Source organism: Corvus moneduloides, chromosome 2 (assembly GCF_009650955.1).
Source record: "Corvus moneduloides isolate bCorMon1 chromosome 2, bCorMon1.pri, whole genome shotgun sequence".
NCBI classification, from domain to species: domain Eukaryota; kingdom Metazoa; phylum Chordata; class Aves; order Passeriformes; family Corvidae; genus Corvus; species Corvus moneduloides.
In genome coordinates this window covers 90289621-90302859 of record NC_045477.1, presented here as the reverse complement: position 1 = coordinate 90302859, position 13239 = coordinate 90289621, and the positions used below count along the sequence as shown (strand labels likewise).

The 13239-nt window shown below is 41.2% G+C and overlaps 1 protein-coding gene across 2 annotated transcripts in view; it reads right to left on the bottom strand.

The window, feature by feature from the left end:
- ATP10A (ATPase phospholipid transporting 10A (putative)) overlaps nucleotides 1-13239 on the bottom strand; it is a 114182-nt gene that overhangs the window by 61679 nt on the left and 39264 nt on the right. For both annotated transcript variants that reach the window (XM_032100299.1, XM_032100298.1), the window contains exon 2: nucleotides 8869-9073. In XM_032100299.1, coding sequence (XP_031956190.1) covers nucleotides 8869-9073 — 205 coding nt within the window. The remainder of the gene's footprint in view (nucleotides 1-8868; nucleotides 9074-13239) is intronic.

The window sequence follows — 13239 nt, the reverse complement described above, 5'->3', positions numbered from 1 at the left end:
TGAAGCACCAGGAGATAGTCCACAGCTTTTTGTTTCTTAGTAGCTGACATGACCCATCTCCACGCAGCTAATAGCAGGACAAAGTCATTTTTACCCCCTCCTATTACACTGCAGCAGTCTGTAAGCTAGATCCCCATGATCTCAGCCATACAGGCCACAGCTGTATGAGGCCATTTCGGGTATAGTTTTCAATCTGGTATTAGATCAAGTCATACCGAAAATATAGTAAGTAAACAAGCTTGAAAAAGTTAATTAGAGGAAGGGAAAATGCTTAGGACAACTTATAAGCATTTTTGAACCATGGTGCACGTTAATCAAATTCTCTTGAAAGCCAAAAGGCTGTGTTCCCTGCTTTGATGTAAACCAGTCCATTTTCTATATCATTAAGAAAGCTGAATTAGGGTATTAGCACTGCTGCCTATAAATCTCCAGGCACTACTGATGTTTTTAATTCAACACCACATAGAAGTGTAAGCATTATAGTGCTGTGTGGAGAACAGTATCTTGTCCAGTCACATACCTATAGGACAGCCACAGCTCTGTCTCTCATGAACCCACACATGTAATGGAAAGTATCTGACCATCAGAAAGTCATAGCAGAGCTTGAAAGTATGAACCCAAGTATAACCAATGAACAGAAATGTTCATGATTTCATTGAAATAGCAGTTTTGAGACATACAGCCAGCTACTTCCTATGTAAGTAACATTTTAATGCAAATTTCTAATGACTGCCATGGCTTACCACAACTAAACTGTGTGAAAGACTTGGAGAGTAGCAGCAGGTGGAGAGAAGAGAAGTGGGATGAGAGCTCACATCCTTGATGCTGAAATAAATACAGGAGTTCCTCACGCTGTCCCTCTGCCTTTTCTGGCAGAAAAGCAGACCCCTTCTCAACCTCAGTACTTTCAGAGGAAAGTGAGACCATACCAATATAGTTGGGGTTACATGTGGCTTAATACTGTGAACCCTTCTGCTCTGGAAAAGAAGGTCTTTCCATCCTTTCCTAACCACTGATACTGCCATCTGGGGTTGTGGTTTCAGAGACCAGTGTAATATGACGTGTTTCCAGCTCAAAAATCCTGGCCCTAAAATCGTAAGTTCTCAGTGTTATATTACAAAATGTCATTTCCAAGAACATATATTCCAGGTATTTCCTGTTCTCAGGCCAATGAATGGCTAAGGAATAAACAGTTCTAGAAATAAACATTTGTTCAGTAAAATTGAATTAGGCTAGATCAGAAAAGTCAAGACCAAAAAAAAAGGAAAATCTCTTCTTAACTTGCTTTAAATGTAAATGTTTACTTTTCTATAACAGGAAAGCAGTATAGCGTTTTATTTTCTCTATGGACCTGAAATGCTCTTTTCTTTTCTAAAACTTTTTCAGAGAAACAGCAAAATGGAGAAATCCTGGGTTATTGATACAGAGAATGAAATGTCCTGCCTCTCCAGAGGTCTGATGCAGCACAAGCACTGGAATAATACATTTCCTTAGATAGATTTACCACTGTTCCACCAGTGCTGGAAGGATTACCCTAGGGATGAGAGGTTCTTCACAGCCATGACACTCAGATTCATCAATTTAACCCTGTTAACCTATATTTAAACACAAAACCAAACAACCAATGCCAATGGCAAAAGTCAAGTATTCAGGACTCTTCTGAACTGGACTCTTCCTCTGCTCTCCCCCTCCCTGCTACTGCATAGATTACTATACCCAAAATTTTCTCTTACAGTTATTCAAATTCTTTGTCTCTCTAATGAAGCTCTCTCAAAACTCAAACTTGTGGCCTGAACACCTGTGCAATGGAAACTAGAAGGAGATTATAACCGTGCCCAAAGCTGACCAAGGAGGAAGTGAACCATCATTCTTGAGCTTTTTATTTCCCCATGCCTCCCAGAGCGAGACTGCTGACTAAATGCCATGGTTAGGTGTGGAGTGAAAAATTGGTTCTCAGCCTTCCTTTAGCACGCTCAGCTCAGACAGAGTTTGCCACAGCACTGACTTGGGTCATTCTCTGCACCAGGTCGCTCTGCAGGCATCTCTTGTATGTTTGTTTCTCTGTTAGAGAGACTTTAGTTGCTTCCTCTTTAACTAGACATGTCCACAGTTTCCACACAAGTCATCTCTGAACAAGATACTATCCAAAAAAAGACACAACAATATAGGTGTAGAGATTTTTGTAATGATTCACCCCTATCAAAGAAACCTACTGAATGTTCAAGGCATTACCTCAGACAAAAGTCCTTCTCAGAGTGTGACATGCTTGCATTTTGCACTGACAAACACAAGTCTTTTTTACAAGACTTTTTTCTCTACAATCTTCAGCTAAACTGTAAAACTAAAAAACAATAGGTTTTAATTTAATATTCTGGTAGTGCATAGCGAAAACCATTCTTTATTTTTGCTTGCTTGGTTCCTTTTTAAAAACTTTCTTTTCCCTTAGGGAAATTAATTTTTCCAACACCTGTGGGATGGAGCACTAATCTGATGTTTTAACATGTGCATATCTGGAATTTTCAAGCCGATTTGTATCACCTTCTGAACCTTCTCAAAATACTGAAAAAGAGAAAGGCACAAGGGATAACCTCAAAAGATGCTAGAGAGGCATTTGCTGTTATTGTGGCCTGATTCTATCCTATTAAAGTGCTCACAGTCAAAACAAGACTGAGTCAAACAACTCTGAGTATACTGATTAATTCCCATCTACTTGATTATAACAGTGTACTATTCCTACTAATTGCAGGTGGATGATCTCCTGAGTGTCCCAGCAAGACAAGAAGCAACAGGGAGAACATAGCTATACCTCTCTTGTCTTGCTTTAGAAGACCCATTCAGACTCTTTGAGATAAGAAGCTCATATCAGCAGGTAAGTTGAAAACTAGTCTGCCTAGAAGTTGAGCTGGTTTAACTTCAGCTGTTCTCTCAAACTGGGCTAGTTTATACAATGCAGATTGCTGCACAAGAAATCTTAGCTCAAGTTTAGGCTAAACCAACGTGAAAATTGCTTTATTTTCCCTGTGAGTTTTTTTGTTTTCGTTTTTTTTTTGAGTAAAAACTGAATGCAAAAGCAACATCTACACTGAGATACCAAGGCTGCCCTGTGAGTTGTTTACATGCAATTAGCATGAGCTGCCCTTGCCAAAGTACCTCATACACAGAGGAGCCTGGAGCCACCAAGTCAGGCTTACAGTGTAGCCCTTCTAGAAAACAACCTTCCCTTCTGGGCCAGCTTCTGCCTGGGACTCACAGAAGAAAAAGAAATGGTATAAATGGCTTAATGCTTGGAACAGGGAGCTGTGGGACTGTTTCTCTAAGTCCAGCTGTACTCAATATATTTCCTGGACCAGGAAGGGCTGGAATGAAAGCTGGATCTGTCAGTTTAGCCCAACTTCCAGGCTGGGACTGATAAAGAAAATATGCCTGCAGTAAGCATACGTTCTGCATTTATACATATTCCAGAAGGGTTCACAAACTGACTTGTGAGGAAATCAGATTCATCAGTTATTTTGGTGCTAGTCTGCATGCAAATGAACCTCCCAAACAGGCAGACGCCAAATTCAGATGTGCTTTTCAGACGAAGTAAATAAGCAGTCACAAAGTAATTTGCAAGGCTTATCTAAACCTGTTTAATCATGCTAGTAATAAGTTTGTTTTGAACAAAGTTCTACCCTTAGGAGAAAATGAGAAGGAAAAAAATGCAACTCCTACCCCCACCAGCCCCCACAGGAATACACACACCTTCTCACAGGGGATGGCAGCTGCTACATTTAGCTAAGCTTTCAGCTGAACTGAAGCTTTCCACATAAACATCCAGGACAGGGGCAGTGGTTAATACACCATAAGCTGCTCCAGAATCCACAGTGAGTCTTTGTGGATTTTGTTAAAAGGCATACTGAGTAAAAACAGTGGAGCAAGGAAATGTAAATGTTTTTCATGAGTCTAGATTCATACTATCAAAATATCCTAAATCAAGTTTATGAAATCTGAAAGGGAGTTTTGAGCTCTTGCAGCCCAAGCTGTATCTGCTTATCCACTCTTTAGAGAGTGGCTGACATGACGTCTCAGATGGATGGAAAACATTCCATAAGCAACTGCGGAGGGTGTGGTGGCACGGCAGCTTGCAGAGTAGCACAGAAAACACATTGATTCCTCCTGCCTACTGTGTCTCCTATTAGACCCAGTGCACCAGAAATGGCTGCTGTGACTCGGCAACAGCGAGGGTGGGTTTGAAATTAAAAGGAAATGGGTAGAATACCTACAAAGAGTTGGTTTGGTTTTTTTATTTTTCCAAGAGATGTTTACTGGTCACAGCTAACACTGTTAGACCACTAACAGAGGGGTTTAGCACAGTGCTTTCTCCTAGCTGCACTTGCCAGTGAGTCATGCTGCACACATGGACCTGATCTTTATTTCAGGGTGAAGACAGTCCACTGTTCTGTTCGTTTTAAAGACATAGCATGCAGAAATATGCTTCTGACTATTTTAAACATTTCTAACACATCCTGTTGCTGTAGTAGCAGAATAACAAGAACACAGCATTTAAAGTCTTGGAGGAAAAAATGTCAAGGCCTTTGTAAAATCTCCTGGTTTCTTTTTTTCTTTCTTTCTTTTTTTCATCTACTCAGAGAGCGATTTTCTTTTTTCTTGACTATTTTGAGTCTACAACAACAAGGTATAATTCAAACTGGTGTCTTCAGATATGGAAGCCAGAAGAATATATCAGTGACTCAGCTTGTGCATCGATAAGGTGTAGAATCACGTACTCAAAGTACAGGTTTATGTCAGACAGATGGCATTCATTAACAAACACGTAAAGCTAACAAGCAGTATGTTCCAGTCTACTATAAACTTCTCAGACAATTCAAAGCAGCACTAAAATAAGCACTATTTATGGCCACTTGCACTATAAAGGAAAACAGTTTCCTGGAATTCACAAGTGGGGAGATACAATCCAAGCCCACAAATGCTGATCCTGGGCCTTCTGAGCATATATTCAGAGTAAAATAATGCCTGCAAAGCACTGGAGACAAGGATACAGAAAGCTTCTATGATTTCTTATTGCTTCTTCAAGAGTCAGGCTAAAAAGGTATCAGAATGCTACTTTTCTGAACAAAGGTTTGGAAGGGGGAGCCTTTTCCTCTCTGAGACTATGGACCTTATATACTGTTACTGCTGAAAAGAAAACCACAAAGATCCTTCAGGGGATGCGGGAGGAACAGCGACCTTTGCAGAGGACAGTTGTACCCAACATAAGAGCGTTGGCCTTGCTGGTCTTCGGAAAAAATGCAGTGGCTGCAAGAGGACTGCCCAGTGCACACGCCACTTCAGTGACCCCCCAGTGGCAACCAGGCTCTCTCTGAGAGCTCAGCACAGACCTGTGGGGCTGTAAATTGTGTGGGCGCACACACGGCAGGAACAGAATCAAGAAAGCATAACAGTAGCTTAAAACAACAGTGCGTACTGCCACCCCCACTACATTCCCATGCCCAGCTGAGTGACAGGTATAGAAATAGCTGTCCTTCATCGACCTGCTTCACAGGCGTGTGCTCCAAAGTTATCAGCTCACATATGAAGCACAGGCAAGCCAACCTTTGTAAAAGTTTCTTTTAAATACTTGAGATACTGATACAGAGACATTATTCAAAGACAGCTATTAACAGCTGATACTTTGAAAAGAAGCTTCCAAAAAATCTGTTTCTTGTCCTGTGATAAGCCACATGACAAGGCACGTCATTCTGTAAAGGAGGTAGGGAAAGTGTTTAGCAGTGTGGGAAAGAGAGGGTCAGGACTACATAATTTATTTGTTTGTTTTCCTGCTTGAACAACAGGGCTGCAGAATGACACAGAACCAAACAGCTATAAGCATAACTGAGATTTGTTCTGCTGAGCACAGTGTTAATACAAAAATGTAAAAGCATTCTCGGCCAATGCATGAACAGATTGGGATGCAGGTCTTGTAAGAGATTTGGGAATAAGCTTCTCTGAGGTTCAACAAAAGGAGGGTCAGCGCTAGGTGCAAGAAAGTTTTGGTCATCCAAAAGATTTTATGAGATCTGACAGTAAGTTCTCTCCAGTTCTGACAACTTAAGACATACCCAGTCCAACAGACAGGCAACACCTTCTTATTCCATTCTACTTGGCTGTGGTCTTACTATTCATCCAGCATTTCCCAAGCACCTCCCTCTATCCCACTGCTGAGTGTCTCTCGGCAAGGCAATACCTTCAAAAATCAGTAAGAGCCTATTCCTACTAGTATGGAGTGTGAAAGCTAATGGTGCTGCATGAACTAACAGTATGCTTAGAGAGTTTTTGGCCAGGATTTTAATGAGGATGGCAAGTATTCTTCTGGATAACTTATGGGGTGCTATTACAGAGAGGTTCTGTGATGCTGCAGCTGCTGAAGACTTCATACTTGCAAGTATGCACTTTGTCTACAACTTAGATAATGTAGGAACCCAGGCTTGGATATTTCCTGCTTTCTCAGCTATTTTAAGAGAGGGGAGGTAATCACATGTGGTTTTCTTACAAGTTCTCTTTCAATACTTGAGTCCTTGAGAACCAGCCCTGTTTTCATTGGAATGAATGAGCTTTTTGTCACTGACCTCAGTTTGACCCCTGAAAATTTACTAGGGACCTTACTGCTATTGTAGCTTGGCACCTTGTGATCTGAAATTTATTTTTAAAAAATATTTATCCACATTTTTCTGAGCACGCTTCTGAGATAGAAAAGTTTCATATTCATCTTATAATACAAAGAACTAAGACAGAGAAGGAGGATGGGCTGGAAGTCCAAAGTGTGCTAGGTGTCTACAAAGCTGACTGCAAGTATCTACATGATAACTAATTTCCTCAGTAAAGCAGGGTATGCTGAGCTAGCCATGCCATATATACTGAAATGTGCTTGGCACTATGCTTCCCTAGGCAGGAACTGTTTCCTCAGCCTTCTTCCTCAGTGGGGCCCAACTCAGTCTTTGATAACCTTTAACCTGTTTGAGGAGGAAATGCCAGTCACTTCCACACAACAGTCTAAACGTTACAGGTCTTGCCAAACTGTACAAACCCCAGAGCTGGTTTTCAGCTGCCTAGTTTGGATCAGCAATTTAAACCTCACTGAGTATGCCAAACAATGTTGCTGGGGTACTCCTGCTGGTTTTCCTGCTATGTTAATGCATGCATGTGATTGCCGGTTGAAGACACAGAAGTGACTCCACAAGTGATGGCTCAGGCACACATCTAGGTGCCACAGCTCACAGAAGCAGGGCAGTCTGTAGGCTTGGCAGGTGTCCTCTCAGCCTGACAGCTTCCAGGAATGCAGAATCACTACTCTGCTGCCAGGGAGCTGGGGATCCCAAGACAGTATAAGGGACTCCTTTGGGTAACAAGGGTCTTGAAAACTAGTCTTTTGATAATTTGTAGTTGGACACATCAATTCCTTTCACCATGTTTACCAACACCTACTGATGTGTGTCCAGTGGTCCTGGATTGCAGAAATCTGACCATCTGCTGTGGATGAGTGGAGGACCTGGTGCCTTCCCTTTGAGGCAGAGATGGAATGTGCCCTTAGCTTATAACTGCACCCACAAAGGCAAAACCATGCCTGTATTCAGTTACCTAAATGAAATCTACAGTTTTTGTCCTACATAATGTACCTGAAGTCATGCGAGGAGTCTATGTTGGCAGAAAACTGTGATACATCATCTGAGCACCTCCCCGAAGCTCTAACCACTGGGAGAGATTTCCTCTCAGCAGGAACAGGATGGGAGGTTTGAGCAGAAATTCAATTAACTTTGAAACAGTAAGAGTTTTTGAAACATTTGGCCTGTAGCTGATCAAGCTTCTTGACAAGGTGGTAGCTGCCATGTCATGTCTAAATTCTGTGTGGAGATCATTGATCATTAAACTAGTCCTAATCTCATGTTTTTACAGGCTATTTAGAGAGAGAGTCTACCTACCATGAAGAATTATTTGGAAGGCACGTTGACTTTTATCCTGTTGGTTGGATAATAACTTCATTAATGCCGATCTATCTCAGTACAACCACAGGCTTCTGTAGTTAGTTACCTTTGATGACAGTGGTAATAGCAACAGCTCCCATTGTTTGCAAAATCCCTCAAATTAGAAGTGCTACTAGGAGAACTGATGTAGCTCAGTTCTAAAAAATAATTTTTTTTCCCTGACAAATACAGGAAACTGGAGTTAGCTGGCAAGAGGGATGGGAGAGGAGGGCATACAAATAAATACTATTTCAATAAGATCATTAAAGCAAGTAAAACTTCAGGTAATTTCCTCTAATTCTGCTGACAGTAACTGATCTGGATTATGTTTTGTTTCAAAATAGTGCTGTTGGGGAGAGATAAGCACAGTGTGAGAGCAGTAAAAGAGTTTTTGAGCACAGATACCTCCAGAACGAATGTGTGCTGTCCCTTTAAATCTTACAAGCTTTAATGCTCCAGCTGCTGGAGGGGATATTCTGCAACATTTGAGGCAGATTCCTAATTGAAACTGATCTGGTTTGTAGGCAGGAAAAGTACATGTTTATATTTAAGTATCTTCTCCTTGGGCAGTTAAAATGTGTTTTCAAGACTCAAGCTACAATAGAAGCTATTAAATTCTCCAGCATTTTCCAACCACACACAATTGCCCCAAGTAATTCCTACTCAGATTCAAGGAAAAATGATGGTAAAACTTCTGATACTATGATGAGATCAGTTGTCGGCAAGTGCTAGCATTTTAATGACAACCATAACAGTAGTTCATTAGCGCTATTAGATCAAGCAGATTTAGCTGGTGTGGAGTGTATTGGTAACCAGCTACTTACTCAAAAGAAATTCTTATCTTAAATGAGAGCTAGGAATGGAGACTTACCAGCTCTAAGAACTTCCTCACCACCTGTCTTTGTTTTAAGTTAGTTTCACCATCCAGGTTAGCTGTTTCTATATGGCACAGCCCATCAGGATCACTTGAGGAGAGCAGCAATATGTCAGCAGGTATAATTTCATTACAGCGAAGCTGCACAAAGTCTCCGACTTTCACTTCTTTCCAGTATCTGCTTATGTATTTCTTCTCATTTCTGAAAAAAAAAGGACATTTACAAGACTTTTAAATTTAAAAATTGCACAGACTGAGATCCTTCTGATAAATCTGGTTTGATTTGTAACAGGAATACCTGTTATAGGAGTGCCTTTCAAAAGTCCTCAGGAACTCTCAATTTACTCTAGGAAAAGTCAATGCAGAATGCCAAGAGGCCATTTCCCAGTGACTCAGAACCAGGTCTGAGTTACCAAGACCCTCTTTTAAGATCCAGAGAAAAATCATGTTGATGTCAGACTTGACTAAGCAGGGTAAACAGAAGCTTCACACATTCTCCTTTCTCTCCCTCCATGCTCTGAGTCACCCATATGACCCTATGAAGGGGAGAGGGCCAATGCCCATACTGTGTGAAAAGGAGTCACTTTTAGGGCAAGAGAGGAAATGAGAACAGGTCTGGGCACAGGACACCTGCTTGGAATGGCTCCTGAATGTTCTCACTCATGTGCCACCCTCTGATGCACCCTCAGATAGGCTCCCCTTGCTCTCTTTTTCCAACAGGGACAAACTGTATACTGCTGCACGTCATATCTGAACAAGGATCCCTAACTGAGAGGAATTTCCACTATCTATCACTAAACCTAGAACTACAAGGACATGTTGTGTGGTAAAATGCAGTCCTAGCTGCTCTACTGGGAAAGCACACTCTAATTTCTTTTAAGTATTCCTACTCTATTTCCATTCTAGCCAGAGTGCTGTGTGTTACATAGCTAATTCCTGCTTAGTTACCCTGAACCTTTCATTTTGGAGTACAAGCACTAAACCTCTCTAGTTTTAAAGGTCATGCTAGTTTGCTGCTTTTTTATTTTTTAAATTTTTCTTGAGAGTAAGAGGGAAAACGAACACAACTGCTTAATTAATTTTAGCTAAAATTTCAGATTTTAGTTTTACAGCAGGCACAGACTCATGTGCTTTCTTGGCATTTGTGGAAAGTGATTTATTTTGTTGTGATTTTGAAAGAAATAAATTTCAAAACAGCCCCAATATTGACTTGGTAAAATACCTCCTGAAAATGGGAAGCTAATATTCTGACACTTTTCTAAGCCATTAGAAGGCCTTTTGCTGTGTGAGGACCAAGATGATTGTCAATGCTGGCACTGTCACCAGAGACTGTCTCCTGGGACAGCACTTTAACTGGCAGAATGGGATTCTGATGAGGGGTGGGGAGAGGTGGTGACAGCTGTTTTATGTTTTTTAAAGTACATTATTTTAAAATACATCACTTTCAGCAGTAACGTGAATAGATTTGTAACCACGTGGAAACAGGGCAGTCCTGACAACATTGTTACTTCGGAGTTACTGATAGTCATGCCTTCACTGGCGTTAGAGGAATTACTAACTTAATTGGCATTTATTCATGTATTTAGCCAAAATCCTGAACGATAAAGGGTCAGGTAGCTTAACAAGGATGTATCAGATCAGGTTTTATACCCCATAATTTCTTCATTGTCTTTTCATAACATCCAGTTTATAAGGGAAAGAATGAAAATTATGGCTGTGATTTCTATTTTGATAAAACCTGAAAAGGATTAGTACAAACCAAGTGTAAAACATGATAATCTAACAAAGGCAGGTAATACACTTACTAGGTGTTGAAATTACTCATTTTCTTCATAATCACGCTGAAACAAACATTTAATTTTCTCTGCTAATGAGTATGAATTGCTTTGAAACCCAGTGTGCCATAATACAGTACAAATTAGTGCACTGCAGATCTGAAGCGTTTGTTAGCTCTGCAATCTGTAACTCTGAATCCCTTTACATGTGTCTGTTGTTCTTCATCCTTTTTAATTTAACTGTGAAACTGGGTGATGTATAAATGTACAAGGAGCAGCAGTACAAAAGCACGATCATGATAAAAATAGAAAGTAGTCCCATACTATGCTATAAGCACTACTATTTTTTATTTAATTTCTATTGTTTGAAAAGCATTGCTATTTTAGCATTTCCTCATCTCTCACATGCTAAGCAACTGCCACAGCTATGTACACTGTGGCAGGAAGGGTGGATATCAAGCAACACAAGGAACACAAGTGAACACAAGGCCAAATGGCTTGAATAAATGAAGTTGTTCAGCCTGGAAAAGAGAAGGTTTCAGGGAGACCTTATTGTGGTATTTCAATATATAAAAGGGACTTGTAAAAAAGACAGTTATTACCAGTGCCTACAGCCACAGGACAAGGGGTAATGGTTTTAAACTGAAAAAGGATAGATGTAGATGAAATGTAAGGGAGAAATTTCATATGGTGAGGCTAGTGCCCAGTGAAGCAGTCTATGACCCATCCCTGGAAGTGTTCAAAATGGGGCTTTGAGCAACCTGATACAGTGAAGGGTGTCCCTGCCCCTGGCAGGAGTATTGGACTAAGTGATCTTTAAAGGTCCCTACCAAGCCAAACCATTCTATGATTCAATAAATCTATGAATGTAAGACCTCTTGGACATGCACCAGGGCCCCAGGGCACAGCCCCCTTCATTAGGCACACGGGAACAATTTGGCCCTGTATTCCACTTGATCAGCTCTTTGCTAACAAGGGTCAATAGTGGATGGAAAATTACTGTCTTCATGGAAAATTACTTCCTAATCCTCTTTAGACCGGGTTGCTCTGTGTCCTCTAGCAGAGCTCTGAACTGAGACTTGTCTCACTGCAGCCAGTGAGTGGTCACTGCAAGCATTCTCTGCAGAGTATGGCATGATACCGTCTTCACTGGGTGGTTTGGAGACTATCTGGACCATGAATACATCAGGCCCTATGAAGCTTTCCTTTAACATGTTCAGCCTAGTCCTCTGAACATGCAGGTTAGCTCACCTTGGACAGCCATCATAACCTGCAGCCACTACACACACACCAGGTGACCCCATTGATAAGGTTAAGATTTTTCCTTTGATTCTGCAGAGACAGAACTTTGTTGTCCAAGTTTTATATTACCTAGTAAATGTTTATTCTTGCTGTTATATTGTGCCAGTAAAATTATATAATATAGAGAGTTAGAAATGCCAGACTTTCTGTAAGAGAAGGAGCCCAAAACAATGGCAATACTGCAGTCACAGTACAGGGCTCTGTGGTGGTGCATTCCCTACCCCTCCTGGGCTCTGCTCTACTTCCTCAAGCCTGCTCTACAATTTCAATAATCCTTGTTAGGCCTTTGTGTAATGAGTTGGGTGCTGAAATGTTCCTCGACCACACCAGGAACTCTTGCATGGCTAAGGTGGAGCGGCACTGTTCATATCAGGGACACCTGCTGCCTGACCAAAGGAGGGGAACAAGAAATAACTGGTCATCCCCATATAGCCTTGGAACATTACCCACCTGAATCATAACCCCAGAGAAACTGGGCTTTGGGATAATTTCAGTAATTATCAACTTGGGTTATAGTCAGGATGGAAATGGACTAATGAAAAAAAAGCCAATCATCTTGTGACCCTATAAACAGTGGTCCTAAGTGAGGCCCTTTGAGTTCTACCAGACCACAGCAGGCTGTACCAGCGTGTCCCTCAGAGTGGGATGCTGCTCAGAGCTTGCAGACTGTCATGCTGCAGTACTGGGAGGACTGTCACCAAAAGCTGGTGAGTCAGCCTGGGCCAACATCCCCCAGCCCGTGACACTCAAGCCTCTCCCACTGAGAAATGCTAAGACATTCAGTGTGAGTAATTCACTGACACTCCAGTGAAACAAAGTGGAACTTTAACAAGTACCTTTGTGCATATATATAAATATACACATACACGCACACACACCCTACAGATAACTGAGTTACTATTTTGATTAAGGTTAATCCTATTGAATCACTTTGTAAATATTAAATTAGTCAATTATTGAGTGCTGCTAAATCCTTCAGACATAAACCGCTGCCCAGGTCTGAGGCTAAGACTGGACTCGGCCACACCTAGGCTGCCTCAGGAGTTTAGAAAGCAAGAAGCTTGTGACTCAACATCAGGATTTCCCTATTAAATCTTTTAGATATCCCGTGGACAAAGTCTGAGATGAAGTTTTGGATTGAGCTGCACTTAGGTTCCATTAGAAGTTTAGAAAGCAGGGGGTCCACTCCATAACTCATGACTCAATGGGGAAATCTCTCTTACCCCTTGCACCCTTACCCTTACCCTGGCTCTTGTGTAAATCATGCAAAATTGATTATAATTCTACTTTC